The sequence below is a fragment of the Cryptotermes secundus genome, unplaced genomic scaffold (genome assembly GCF_002891405.2).
Source record: "Cryptotermes secundus unplaced genomic scaffold, Csec_1.0 scaffold56, whole genome shotgun sequence".
In the NCBI taxonomy this organism is placed as follows: domain Eukaryota; kingdom Metazoa; phylum Arthropoda; class Insecta; order Blattodea; family Kalotermitidae; genus Cryptotermes; species Cryptotermes secundus.
In genome coordinates, this window is record NW_019744407.1 from 1,863,014 (window position 1) to 1,876,919 (window position 13,906).

General features: G+C 40.2%; 1 protein-coding gene across 1 annotated transcript in view; it reads left to right on the forward strand.

Moving 5' to 3' along the window:
• Positions 1–1,321: 1,321 nt before the first annotated feature.
• The window catches only part of LOC111874674 (transmembrane protein 135-like), a 25,451-nt gene continuing 12,866 nt past the window's right edge, over positions 1,322–13,906 (forward strand). The window contains exons 1-3 of the mRNA XM_023870370.2: positions 1,322–1,627; positions 7,246–7,376; positions 11,007–11,130. Of these exons, the coding sequence (XP_023726138.1) occupies positions 1,457–1,627; positions 7,246–7,376; positions 11,007–11,130 (426 nt within the window). The 5' untranslated portion in view covers positions 1,322–1,456. The remainder of the gene's footprint in view (positions 1,628–7,245; positions 7,377–11,006; positions 11,131–13,906) is intronic.

The window sequence follows — 13,906 nt, forward strand, 5'->3', positions numbered from 1 at the left end:
GTCTCCACGGCCCCTTGTATAGGCTAGCTCGTTTCTATGGGAATCCATTGTCCTGAAGCAGTTGTCATGAAAACCTCTTTATCGAGACGTTCGGTGCTAAGCAACCGAAGTTCTATTGTTGGTTGCGTTACCTCGGGAATGTGTCTGCTTAGTAATGGGGTTTTCTGGTTCCATAGCTTAATGCCTTGACCAAATCCGCCACAATACAATACCAAGTTTCGTAAAGTTTGGTTCAGGCATTCAAAATTTAATAGAAGGAGGAATACACAGACACACAGGATGGAGATCGCTTAAGCCTAGTTTAGGAAAGTAAGCTAGAAACTGAGTTGGTTTGGTGAACAGAAGCTGTACCTACTACATGAGTTCTAAACAAAAAATAAGTATAACAGTAACAACAACAACAATTCAGTTCCCTATTTACTTACGTGCTTATTCGCAGCCTAGAGGCCCGTTGTAATGTAAGCATGAGCAAGAAGAAGAATAAAAGAAAACCCACACATACATAACAAATGACAAGATAAAACAATTTCGATCATTTAAACAACAGTGAAAATTCAGTATGTTCAATCATGCTAAACATTATGCGTTGAAGAATCCCACACCGAATACAATTAATATTTGAATAATTTAAGAAGTACCATCATAAAATAAGATTCAGAGGAGCAGGTTTGTTTCCAAATATGCCAAAGTCTCAAAACAACTTCATTCAGTGCAATTCTTTGTTTACGTATGTGCTTGCTCAACAGTCCAAAGGCCAATTATAAAATACGCATGACCAAAAGGAGAAACAAAACTGATGTTGGTAATGACAACAACAATAACAATAAAAATAGCAATCAGTCGTCGTCGTCGTCGTCATCATCATCATCATCATCATCATCATAGATCTACCTTTCTAGTATGTATGCGGCTAGGTACTTTTGGAATTATAATTGTCGTTCACGCTACTACATAGAAAAATGTAGGTTGCTGATCAATACAAGTTTTTTTTTTCCTTAGCACTACAGCCCCAGTGGGCCTAGGCCTACCTCCATGAACTTCTCCGTTCACTTCGGTTTTTCTAGATCTTACACATTCGGTAGGACTCCTTGGGCGGGTGATAAGCTCGTCGCAAGGCCTCTACCTGTACACAAACACAGAAAAACGCACACACACAAACTAAACATCCATGCCCTGAGTGGGATTGAACCCACGATCCCGGTTTCCAAGCGAGCGAAGACAATACATGCCTTAGACCGCTCGGCTACCGTGACCGGCGATCGAGACAAGTTCGAAAGGCAAACAGCAAAGAAGCTGACGTTGCTGTCGCGTGAAGGAAAAAGTGCTGGGATTGTTTTACTTGAGTGTATTCATCAAACTGTGTTCAGACAATGCTGATTAGGTTCACATATCCATTGCATGGAAGGAAATTGCATAACGACAGTAACATTCGAGTCAAGGTGTTTGGCCTGCTTGGATGAGAGCAATGGTAGCTGCTAGTAAACACGTTAGTTTCGACGAACTCTGCTCAGGACTTGGCTGTAAAGATGTATATCACCCACGGACCCCAAGTTGTCTTGCATCGGTGTGGGACATGAATCAGCGCAGTATGAAAGGATGCATACAGTTGTTTGCTTCAGTGTATGCGGTAAGTCATTTTTCATTATAAGCAAGTACTGAAGACACTCAACGTTTTTTTGACGGATTTTAGGGCTCCAGGTACTTTGACCTCACATATTTTAGTATTACGTAATAGCAAATATGATTATTACGGTATTCTGGAATAGGCTGCCTTTTGGATTGATAGATGTTGTAATAAGTGTCCATATATTTCCCACGATTTAGACAAAATATTTAATAAATTATCATTCGTGTATTCTTCAAACAAAATATTTGTCGCGGTCACAGTTACAAACCAAAATATAGGTCATGGTTGCAGTCATAAACCGAAATATTTGCGCTGAATCCATAATGATTCGAAATATATTCCATGGTTGCATTCAGTCTCAAGTATCCTGTTGATACGGATTGTCGAAAATCTGAAAGAAGCTTCATTCATTGATTATTTGAAAATAATTTATATAATGAAATTATTCATATTGCATGTATTTAAACTCCCATAGGCTATAATTATTTTAAATCAAATCATTTTTTTGTTAAGAACTTATTTCATAAGTACAGATTTTATTTATATTAAATTTATCGGATATGACCCCGAAGTTTCGCACTCTCGTCACGTCTATAATTTTTTACTTACATACGTACAATATTTCATACATAACATGTAGACCTATATAAGTTATATCTGTGCACCAAATTCACCCGACAAATTTTAGTGGCATATTAACTATCGCTGTGAAATCAAAAGCCAATGAACATTTCACATGGCCGCCGAGTTTTATTTCATATTCTACAAAACATTACCAGAAAAAAGTTTCACATTTTTAAAGTTCTGTTGCCCATTTCAGGATCCTGTATTAAATGACGGTAGTTCTGCTGCACTCTTACAAATTCGCCCACACGTTTTGATGTTAGTGACTGCAGGAAACTTGAAAGTATGGCCTCGTAGCGACATTCTGTAATGTAATGTTCATGTTAACAAGTTTCGACAAAACGGCCAACCGAGTCAAAAGTTGTGAGGAAGGGACACATAAACACGGTGATGTCATAAAGCTAACTTCTTTCCTTAATATTTTCTGTTATTTTTTTAAAGATGTCAGTAATAGCGTTGAATGGTATGCTAATTACTGAATAATTAATTGGAAGGGTTGTGAAAGGAAGCTACCTTGGCTTAAAGCACAATAGACCACCGTAGGGCGCGGTGCAAGGACCGAGGAGGCCTAACCCTCATACAGTCATACCTTGGCCTAATTTGATGCACTATCCCGCTTTTTACATGAACGAAATGAGTAAAACCATAAAAATCCTCAGTAAGTACTGCCGAAGGCCGCTCAAGCGGTTAGTCGCTGGCTTCCCATCGCGGCGGCCCGGGTTTGATCCCGAGTCTGGTCAAGTGGGATTCGTGGGGGACAAAGTGGCGCTGGGGCAGGTTTTCTCCGAGAACTTCGGTTTCCCCTGCCAATCTTCATTCCATTAATTGCTTCACAATCACCCTCACCTGTCATCTGGGGCTGGTACAATAGGCCAGAAGAGGCCGCAGTGCAAGGGGCTTAGTCCCACCCCACTAGCAATAAAAAAAAGTACTGCCGACGTCCGGGCCTGTATTTGAACCTAGGCCCTTCCGAATACGAAATACAAATATTAACATTCGACTGCAACGTTCGTCTTCCTTTGTTAGGATTGAATTTCATGGCCGCCGGAATTTCAATTTCGCTGTAGCTGTAGCTAGTCTATGGATAAATCTCTGTGTGACATGCTACCTGTTGTGTTGCTATACACGGCGAAATTCTAGTTTCCGTCAGTGCAAACTGATAATAGCTGTCTTAACTTCAGGTCAGCAAGGTCACATGATCTCCCTCTAAATGCTACTTTCTTCTTGTTGTGTACTACACTGTTTGTCTTTAAGTTGGCTGGGCGAAGGTAATTTATCAGAGTGAAGCACGCGCCTTGGAACTATGGTATTAAACGGATTTTATGACCCTTTTTAACTTCGGTAAGCTCAATTGTTGAATAGGTAACATACATGTGCAGGCACAACTAAACAAAATTGTGAACACAGAAACACGTACGCAAGTATACGACCATACATTCGCCCACCGAGTAGGCTGGACTATCACTAATGCTCTGGTTTGTATTTGGGAGGTGCTAAACTCGAATGTTGGCCGGGCACCGACTAAACCTGAAGTACGTATTTCGTGCTTAATCACCCCAGGCAAAGACTGGGATAGTACCTAGCTTAGGACCTGTTCCTTTCAAATCAGTTCCGATTCATCAATCAACTTATCATTCGACACTATACGGAGTGTTTCATGTCTTTATGTTCTAACTTCAGGAGGCTATTCTGGATGAAAAACGTTAACACATAAAATACGCATGGCTTATGAATCTTTGGCCGAAGACTTCATTGTTCTCAGTGTGTGCCGTCGTGTTGCCTTACACAGCATGCCCCTACAAGTATCTTCATCAGTTGATGGAAGAAAGGTGACAGGATCAATCTCACATAACGTTCGGAAGGTCCTGTTCCGATAACAAAACAAGGGCCCGATTATCCCCTGCGCATTAATTGCAGGCCAAACCCAAATTTTAAATCATGCTTTGACATTCCATAAATGTCGTGAAGATTTTCTTTGATCCTCTTATTTTGGCAGTTTAAGCACGCATATTCTGGGCCAAGAATTCAATTGAATAACGATTCTTGAATTCATCTACAGTATCGAATCTTGCTTCGCAAACTGGAAGCCAGTGTATAGCTGTAGTTTTTACGGCAGTAACTTAACAATTTTGTACCAACAAGAGATGAATTCATTATCTATAAAGCGGCCTCCGTAGTCTAGGAGTAACGTTCCCACCTCATGACTCAAGGTACGCAGGTTCTCACCCGGCCGAGGTCGTGGAAATTTTTAGGAATTCATTTTTGTCCTGCACAGATCCCGTAGGATGTAATTTTGTTACGATGTTACTAATCATTGCTGTACTGCCACTGTAATGTCAGGATACTTCCCGAAACGTTCTACGGCATTTCCTCCATGATGAACCATGTACGAAAGTATCGCATACGAATAATTCCTGTTTAACATCATATTTCTTTTTCGAACACTGTGTTACGCATTACTGCGAAATCAATTTGTACGTATCTCGAGCGCAACAAATGCTCAACAGGCATCACTGTCTAGACAAGATAGTAAGGATAGTAAGCGTCGGGTGACTAAGCGACGGGCCAGCGGCCAGCATTAGGCAGGCCTAGACCAACGAATTTGTAGCCAGACGACAACCAGTTATACGTGGTCTGACAATAAAGTTCGCGAACTCGCCACCGTGTGCTAGACGTGGCAGCAGTGGGCAGAAACCTCAGTATGGTTTGATGACGTTTCACAGCTGTGTTGTTGTTGATCTATGGTAGTCTCTTTCTGAATGGCGTCTCTTATTGTCTGAGTGTGTTTTGGTGTGCCGTCGCGAGAGTGTTGAACTTCTTGTTAAACTTGGCAAGAGTGGAAGCGAATTCAGAGAGATGTCCTCTGCCTTTGTTACTAGGAGCTGGGTAAAAAATGCAGTTAGGAAATTTAGTTTTGTAACTTTTCCCCTATAGTTTCTCTTCTGTTTGATTTAAGTTATGTAAATTTACAAATGCCTGGAAAAAACTCATTTGTAGGCCAAGCCATGTGGAACTAATAAGAATGGAACCTTTAATGTTGGGAATATGAACCTACATAGAGTAGAAAAGAAGTATCCAGATGTAAGCTAGGGGCACGCAGTAGCATAGTTGGTTCAGGCACTACGCGACACACCGGAAGGTTGCGGGGTTGAATCCCAATGAAGTTATTGGATTTTTCAATTGACCTAATCCTTCCAGCCGCACTATGGCCCTGGGGTCGACTCAGCCTCTAACATAAATGAGTACCAGGAATATTGCTGGTGGGTAAAGGGCGGCCGGGGCGTAAGGCTGAAAATCTTACCGCAATCTATGAGCCTACTGTCTAGAAGATATGGGAGCCTCGACCTCTCACACCCTTCTGGACCTTCACGGCCTGTTAAAAAATTCCTTTGTTACGAAAATGAACACAAAGCCTCGGACCTGGACGGATCCTCTGGATAAACTGCCTAAGCTGAAGAAAATGGACACGAGATTCGGTACGTGGAATGTTACGGGTATGTATAGGGCAGGTTCACTCAGTTTTTTAAGGATGGGATGGTGTAGATTGGATTGATCTGGCTTAGGAGAGAGACCAGTGGAGGGCTCTTGTGAACACGGTAATGAACATTCGGGCTCCATAATATGCTGGTAAATTCTTGAGTAGCTGCAGATTTGGCTTCTCCTCAAGAAGGGCTCAGCTCCATAAGTAAGTAAGTAAGTAAGTAAGTAAGTAAGCTAACCAACCGCCGTTCACCTCAAAGAATAAATTTCTAATTATTATTCAGCCTTCCACGTTATTAATATATTAATTTAATTCTTTATTATTTATGTGCCAAATCAGCAGCCGCAAGGCCAATTACAGACAGAGCACAGTGTAGATACAAGTAAATACATTATGGACAAATACAATATAAAGCCAAGAAAAATTACAGGCAAGCACTGGAGGGGGAAAAATAATAATAATAATAATAATAATAATAGTAAAGAACGCAGCTGTCATAGTACCCTATTCCGGTTGTTATTTAAATATTAGTATTTTTTTATTGCTAGTGGGGTGGGACTAAGTACCTTGTACTGAGGCCACTTCTGGCCTATTGTACCAGCCCCAGATGATAGGTCAGGGTGACTGTGGAGCAATTGGTGGAATGAAGATTGGTAGGGGAAACCGAAGTACTCGGAGGAAATCTGTCCCAGAGCCACTTTGTCCACCACAAATCCCACTTTACTAGACCCAGGATCGAACCCGGGCCGCCGCGGTGGGAAGCCAACGACTAACCTCTTGAGCTATGGCGCGGCGTCTAAATATTAGTAACAAAATACACTTGTTATTTGAGAAATTAGCGAGTCGGTTAAACAGGAAATCAGATCCAGTTTATGTTGAAAATTGTAACTGAAAGAACAATATTAATAGGTTTCTGTAGTATAACAGAAAGTGTTTTAGGGTCCCAAGCAGAAATAATTTTTTGTTGGTTTAAATTGACGTATGTAACAAAGAAACAAAGTCTCTCAGAGTATATAATTTGTTCTTCTTTGAAAGGTTGTGTGAAAAAATGCATTTTTCAGCTATACGAGCTAGAAAACTTTCAGAAGTGGGTTAAAATTGAATTCGTAACTAAATGTTGACTGAAGATTATATTCATTGATCACCCGAGATTTTATTACATCTCATTCTATATTTAAATTTTACAGCACGGAAATGAATTTCTTAGTATTATGCCAATATATTTATTATATTCAAGAACGCAATTATTTTCTTATTATTATTTTAAATAGCATCTCACGTGTTTTATTTACTAGTTAACTTTTTTAATTTGATTTCACTTTCCTTTCGTCCAGATGGCGAAGCAGCGATCTATCAATGATTTACGAAATTTGTATTCTTGTTTATCTGCAACTGTCCCCTCCCCCGACACAGGAATAAGCCACGTAGTTCATAAACCACTGGTAACAGGTAGGGCAGTTTTGTTCTCACATAAGTATGCATCCATTCACTTTATATATTTATGTATTTTCAGCTGCAGTTGATACTGCACAGGCGTAAAATTAACCGCGAATATTTGAAACACCATGCGAAGAATTACGCCCGCACCGTCTTAGCGGGAAATTTAGCAAGCACCTTCTCGGTAATCTTCTGTTGCACCTCAAGGTAAGTTATGAATCCTTGTAGTTAATAGTTTAAGGTGATTCAGACAGCTTGACTGAGATTAAGGTTTCCATATTGGGAGCCATGTGATGTCTTACAAATTTTATACTCACTGAGACTCTTGTTTCAAAGCTTGAATTGCTGAGAATTAATTACTGAGGACGGAAAGCCAAGATACCTAGTAATAATTGCCTCTCGATCTCCTAATCGTAATCAGTCTGTTTACATACTGAGCTAGGCGGATCATCACCATAGGATAGTAGTAGATTGGCTGTTTACATACTGAGCTACGCGGATCATCACCATAGGATAGTAGTAGATTGGCTGTTTACATACTGAGCTACGCGGATCATCACCATAGGATAGTAGTAGATTGGCGTATAAATTAAACCACTGTTACAGTGTGTAAAAAGTTACTCGTATCCTGTTCACCTTGATCATCAGTGCAGGTCACTTCCATTTATATTTCAAAACCGATGTTAATGATGAATTGTTGCTAAGCAAAAACATATGTGAAACGAAAAGCGCTGTTTCATAACATGCCAAAAGAATTGATTCTTCTTGTAGGTTATCATAGAACATTGCCTTGGCAAGTTTATGAGTATCCTTCCCAATATTTTGTACTATCTTCAAGTTTTCTTAAGAAAAAGATGACCTTCGTGTTTTATCTGCCTGTTTGAATACATAGAATATTCTGACTCATATGTCCAGTACTACCATACTTCTTTATTTTTCTTATCTTCTACTGCAAAACTCCAACAACTCAAAGTGGTAAATGTCACCAAAATTTCGTACAATTTCAGTTACTCTTTTTCAAAGAAGTCTTCAAATTTCATACAATTCTATGGCTTCAGTACATATGCCGACTTTTTAAAAATTCTGTCGCTTGCTTAGAGTCTATAAGATTTGGTAGGAAGTGGTCGTGGCCTAATCAAGATAATAGCCTGACTTGTCCTAGAGGAAGTGAGGAAAACTACAAAGAACTCAGAATAGCCGGTGTCTCTGGCAATATTCTGAACAGTCACTTCCGGATTTAAAGTGTCAACGTTATGTCAACCCACTAGATGACTGAAACGTAGGAATTTGGGAAAGAACTGAACAGAAATACGTCATGTTCTACTTCAAGTTCTGTGGAAATATGTGAAACTGTTTACTTTTAGCGAGTTTCGTGGGACTTTGTAATCGTTCACAATAATAATTATTACGTTCATAGCTGCTGTGTGCTGAATACAAGCCCTGCCTATCCGGCTTATGATAGAAGGGTAAAAAGGATAGACGAAAAGGGGGTATGCGAGACCTGATGTTCTCATCGTGGTCGCTATGAAGAATACTACTTTTGGGATGTGACACCGTGTAGTCTGGTAGATGTTTATCGACATCTCGGAGGAACTTACTGCCTCCAGCTTCATTTTAGAATGATTCCTTCTAAATATCGATAATATTTACCAGACAAGACGGTGTGATGTCCCAAAATACAGTAATCTTCGAAAATGATGTTGCCTAAAATGAAAATATTCTTGTTTGAGGTTGGAATGTGAAAGGCCTTCTTAGTTTTTCTTTCTAATAAGGAGAACCAGACACAGACGTAAGAATAAAATGAAAAGTTGATTTTTGATCAATTGAAGATGTAGTGAGGTGAACCTTCCTGATCCCTGATGAATGTAATAACGATCAACTTTTTAACGGAGAACCTGAAGCCTGCAGTTGATCAATAGCAGTCAATCTGTTTGTCATATTTCCTAATTTTAAAGAAATATGTATAAATTGCTACGGAAAACCTAGCTAAAGCTTCTGCTTACTAATATAGTAGCAAAGCCTGAAGGCTCAACATCGCCATTCTACACGATCCTAAGACAGTTCAAATATACTGCTACGAGTATAGTGCTCTAATGAAAAAAAAAGAAAAATTAAAAAAAAAAAACAACCCTATGTTGAAGCTTAAGCTTTTGTTCAGAATGTGGATCTACAGAATTGCTTTGCTTTATTTTTTGTACGGGAATTAATTTATATGAATACTGTTGCTTTTTGTTTCATGTTTCAGTCCTGCGGAGCGCCAATTAAGTTCGCTCAGTCCATCTGTCCGTCCGCTCATTTGATACAACTCGATAACGGCTGAACAAATTTTCGTAAATTTTCATACAGGAAAAATTACGAAAAATTGCCTAGACAATTTTCACTTATATCGGACATGTTTAACATGATTTTACTCCAAACCTTCTCTGGTTTCTGCGTGTGTCTCACTATATTTTTGGGAGGGGAGGGGGCGGGAGAGAACAATATTTCCGACAAACATTGTATAGAAGAAGGAAACATACCTTTCATGTCTAGTAAACTTACTCCAGAAGTGTTGCAGCTATCGAGTTAATTGAATAAAATTTGTCTTTCGAGTGCTTCGAAATTTAATATTCAGCAATCAACAGCGGTCCCGAGAAAGGAACAGCAGTTGAGAAGAAGGAATTGAAAATAAAATAAGCGGCCTCCGTAGTCTAGAGGTAACGTTCACACCTCATGACTCGTGGTACGCGGGTTCAAATACCCGGCGGAGGTCGTCGAATTTTTAAGGGCGGAAAAATTCAGGGAACAAGTCCTCCGGGAGGGACTTTAAGCCGTGTGTCCCGTGTCGTAACTTTACGGCACGTAAAAGAACCTCACATCCCCAAAGGGGATCACTGAGCCAAATTCCAGGATGTTTCCCGTCCAACAATAGCCTCTAAGGCCTCTGATAGATGGGGGAAGCATTATAGACACCGCTAAGCAAGTGGCCGAACTCGCTTGCTCGGCGGGACTGATGGTACGCACCATTTATAGGTAGGGTAAAGAGACTGGTAGAATATCATAGAGGGAAGCACAATACATCAAACTGGTCGCGGTGCATGGGGAAACCCACCTTCTCTAAATAACTAACTAACTAAAATAAAATAAAATAAAATAATTTTTTGTGGATTAGGCTGCGATAAAATTGAATTTTCTTTATTCTTTTAGTGTAGCGCTTTCTTGTAATATGATATTGAAATATATAGGGATGTTGTAGTTTTAACTTCTTACCAATTTGATTATCGTAATCTAACAGTGAGCAGTTGCATGTGGATTTAATATTTATTCAATATAAAGGAAGAGTTTATCGTAGTCAAAATTATTTCGCCTATAATTCCTTCTGCCTAACTCTTCTGTTAACTGTATGTTCTAATTGTAGAGTTTTGTTATCATTATTATTATGGCCGCGCCATAGCTCAAAGGGTTAGTCGCTGGTTTTCCACCGCGGCGGCCCGGGTTCCATCCCGGGTCTGGTCAAGTGGGATTTGTGGTGGACAATGTGACGCTGGGGCAGGTTTTCTCCGAGTACTTCGGTTTCCCTTGCCAACCTTCATTCCACCAATTGCTCCACAATCACTCTCACCTATCATCTGGGGCTGGTACAATAGGCCAGAAGTGGCCGCAGTACAAGGGACTTAGTCCCACCCCACTAGCTGCAGAGCTACAGAGCTGCGCGCTCTGCCAATGTAACCCTTCTGTTATTATTCTGTAAAGTTTCAGATTATTTTGCAGCTCAGAACTCTCATTTGTTTTAGCCCAATATATATTTTATTCTATGAATTACTAAATTAATGGAATGTAATTTACATGACTCTACAGGAGACTGCTCGGCGGATTTTATCGCTATACAGTACTGTTTCTGCCTACAATGTTGAGTGCTTTTGCTGTAGTCTTGGAGCGACGGGAGAAAAAAGAAATTTATTTATGTTCATTAATTACCATGGTAAGTGATCTATTCCATTTTATCTTATTTATAATAAAGCCTTACAATTAGTAATAATTACGTTTGTTTCGTTAAGTCCAAACATTTGTTAATCATATTGATTTTGTACCCGTAATTTTCTCTGCATGTAAATAGGAGGCAGTTAGTAAATATTTACAATTTTACACTGATGAAGGAGCGTGGCCTACAGGACAAGTTCATTGACAACAGTTGCAAGAGAATTAGCAAAGTGTAAGTTAAATTAGTGGGAGAAGAATAGGCCAGATTGAGCATGTGTGACACTGAAAAAAAAGAGGGAATTATATATTTTATATGGAAATACTAGTGAGAATATTGACGGCTCCTCAAGAAGGGCTCAGCTCCATGAGTAATGTAATGAATAATACTAATGAGAATAATGAATGTAGTACAGGAGTTTTCATGCACAATAAAATCATATCAACAGTTAACAGGCCGGAGATTGTTAGTGATAGGATGCCATATGTGATACTAAGAAGTCGCTGGTGTGAAATAGTTCTGAATGTGTATGCCCTAATGGAAGGAGAAACTTGATGAGGACAGCTTCTGTGAGGAATTAGAGCGTGTATTCTACCATATCCCTAAACACCATGTTGAAATGTTGTTATGGGAACTCGATGCCAAAGTAGATAGAGAAGGTAACTTCACAGCGACAATTGAGAACGAGAGCTTACATGTAATTAATAGTAATAATAGAATTACAGTAGTAAATATTGACACATCCAAAGAACTAAGTGTTAATAGTACAGTGTTTACATATCGTAACATTCACAAATTCACTTGACCTCCTGATGGAAAAACACTATCTGGTGGTTGCAAATGTTGAGGAGGACTGTAGCCGAACCTCTCACCTTACATTCACCTCTCATTTTCAGATTTATTGGGATTAATATATTTTTTTTTTCCTGTGGCGGTACAGCCCCAATTTGGACCTAGGCCTACCTCCATGAACTTCTCTGTTCACTTCGGTTTTTCCAGATCTTACACATTGGGTAGGACTCCTTGGGCGGGTGATTACCTCGTCGCAAGGCCTCTACCTGTACACAAACACAGAAAAACGCACACATACAAACTAAACATTCATCCCAGGAGTGGGATTCGAACTCACGATCCCGACTTCCGAGCGAGCGAAGAGAGTGCACGCCTTAGACAGCTCGGCTACCGTGACCGGCAGGATTAATATTAGAAGGAATAAATTTATGGGGTGTGCGCCAATTCTCGATGTACTGCCATAATTAAGGAACGTAAAATAAATCTGAGCCGACGGACTAGGAAGTTAGATAGCATGAGAACCTTCAGGATCCTGCTGGCCAAAACTACCTGCATCAGCGGTAGCGAAAAATCATTTCTTCGCCACCGGAAAACACCGCGAAACACTTATAATGAGATAATTAAAAAGCATAAACAAAATCGTTGTTCATTTACGTAATTTTGGCAAACTCATAGTCCCAAATCTTGTAATTAAAATAGATTTTCTTTACAAAATTTTACTTATGTGAAATATCAAATTATGCACTTCAGTTTCGTTAATGACTTATAATCCTTCAGCTAAATTTTAAACTTTAATGTAGAAAATTAGTGACAGCGTGCAGCACACGTCTTCTCTAGTCTGAGAGATGACGCTAAGAAATCTTCAACTTCGAGAGCTAGCATTTCGGAAAACAATGCTGCAAACCAAAACGCCCTCTTTTTTTTCTGCAGAAAATACGTAATCTCCCAACCGATACGCTACATTCAATATGGACAATTATGTAAAAACTGCCTTAAGAAAATTTGGTTGGCTGGCACTTACAAAGTATTCTTTAATACTTGCAAAACGTTCAGCTTGGGAACGTGTCGCTTTCGAACTTCAATTTCGTAAACTTATGACTTCACAGAGCCTTCAAGTAGGCGATAAACTAGCGCCCTGGTAAAGCTATCACTATGACAGGCCATGGAGATCCATAAGGTTGTGAGACTTGAGGGTCTCACATTATCTAGACAATCGGCTCACAGTTGGCGGTAAGATTGTCAGCCTTACGCGCCGCCTGCCCTTTACATCCCAGGAAGATTCCTGGTACTCATTTTTGTTGGAGGCTAAGTCGACTCCAGGACCGTAGTGCGGCTGGAAGGATTAGGTCAATAACTAGCGCCCTGACATCTCGAAATTTCCATTGAATCATTGCATTGCCAGCGCAGTACAAAACAATATATTATAAAAGCCACAATCGTGGCTTAATTAATGGCCGAATATGCATTACACATAACAACGAAAACTCCGTGGCTCTAGTCTGCAAGCGAACTATACCGACCGAGCGACCGCCGCTTGTCGGCGAAGTTAGTGCCAACTTTAGCGGATAGAGGGTGTCGCGTGGTCAGCGCCACGAATCCCCACGGTCGTTAGTTTCCGTTTTCTAGACCGGAGCTTATATTTCCTTGAAATAGCTCCTCAATTGTCCTCACGAGGCTGAGTGGACCCCCGTTCCAGACTCACTACTTCTCAGAAAATCTGGTATCGCCGGGAATCTAACTCGGACCTCTGGTTCTGTAGCCAGGAACTCTGACCACTGGATCACAGAGGCGGTCACGGCACACATAAATTGTAACGAATTTTGGAGCCTTATTCAAAGATCACAGTTTATTTTTGAGGCACACTGATTGCATTTCTGTTCACCCAGCTGCACCTTTGCCCGTTTGTACGTAACTGTGGCAGCGTTCATACCTGCGAGGTCCCATGATGAATACGCCCACGTTCATTCTGTACAACCAGTAGGTCCTC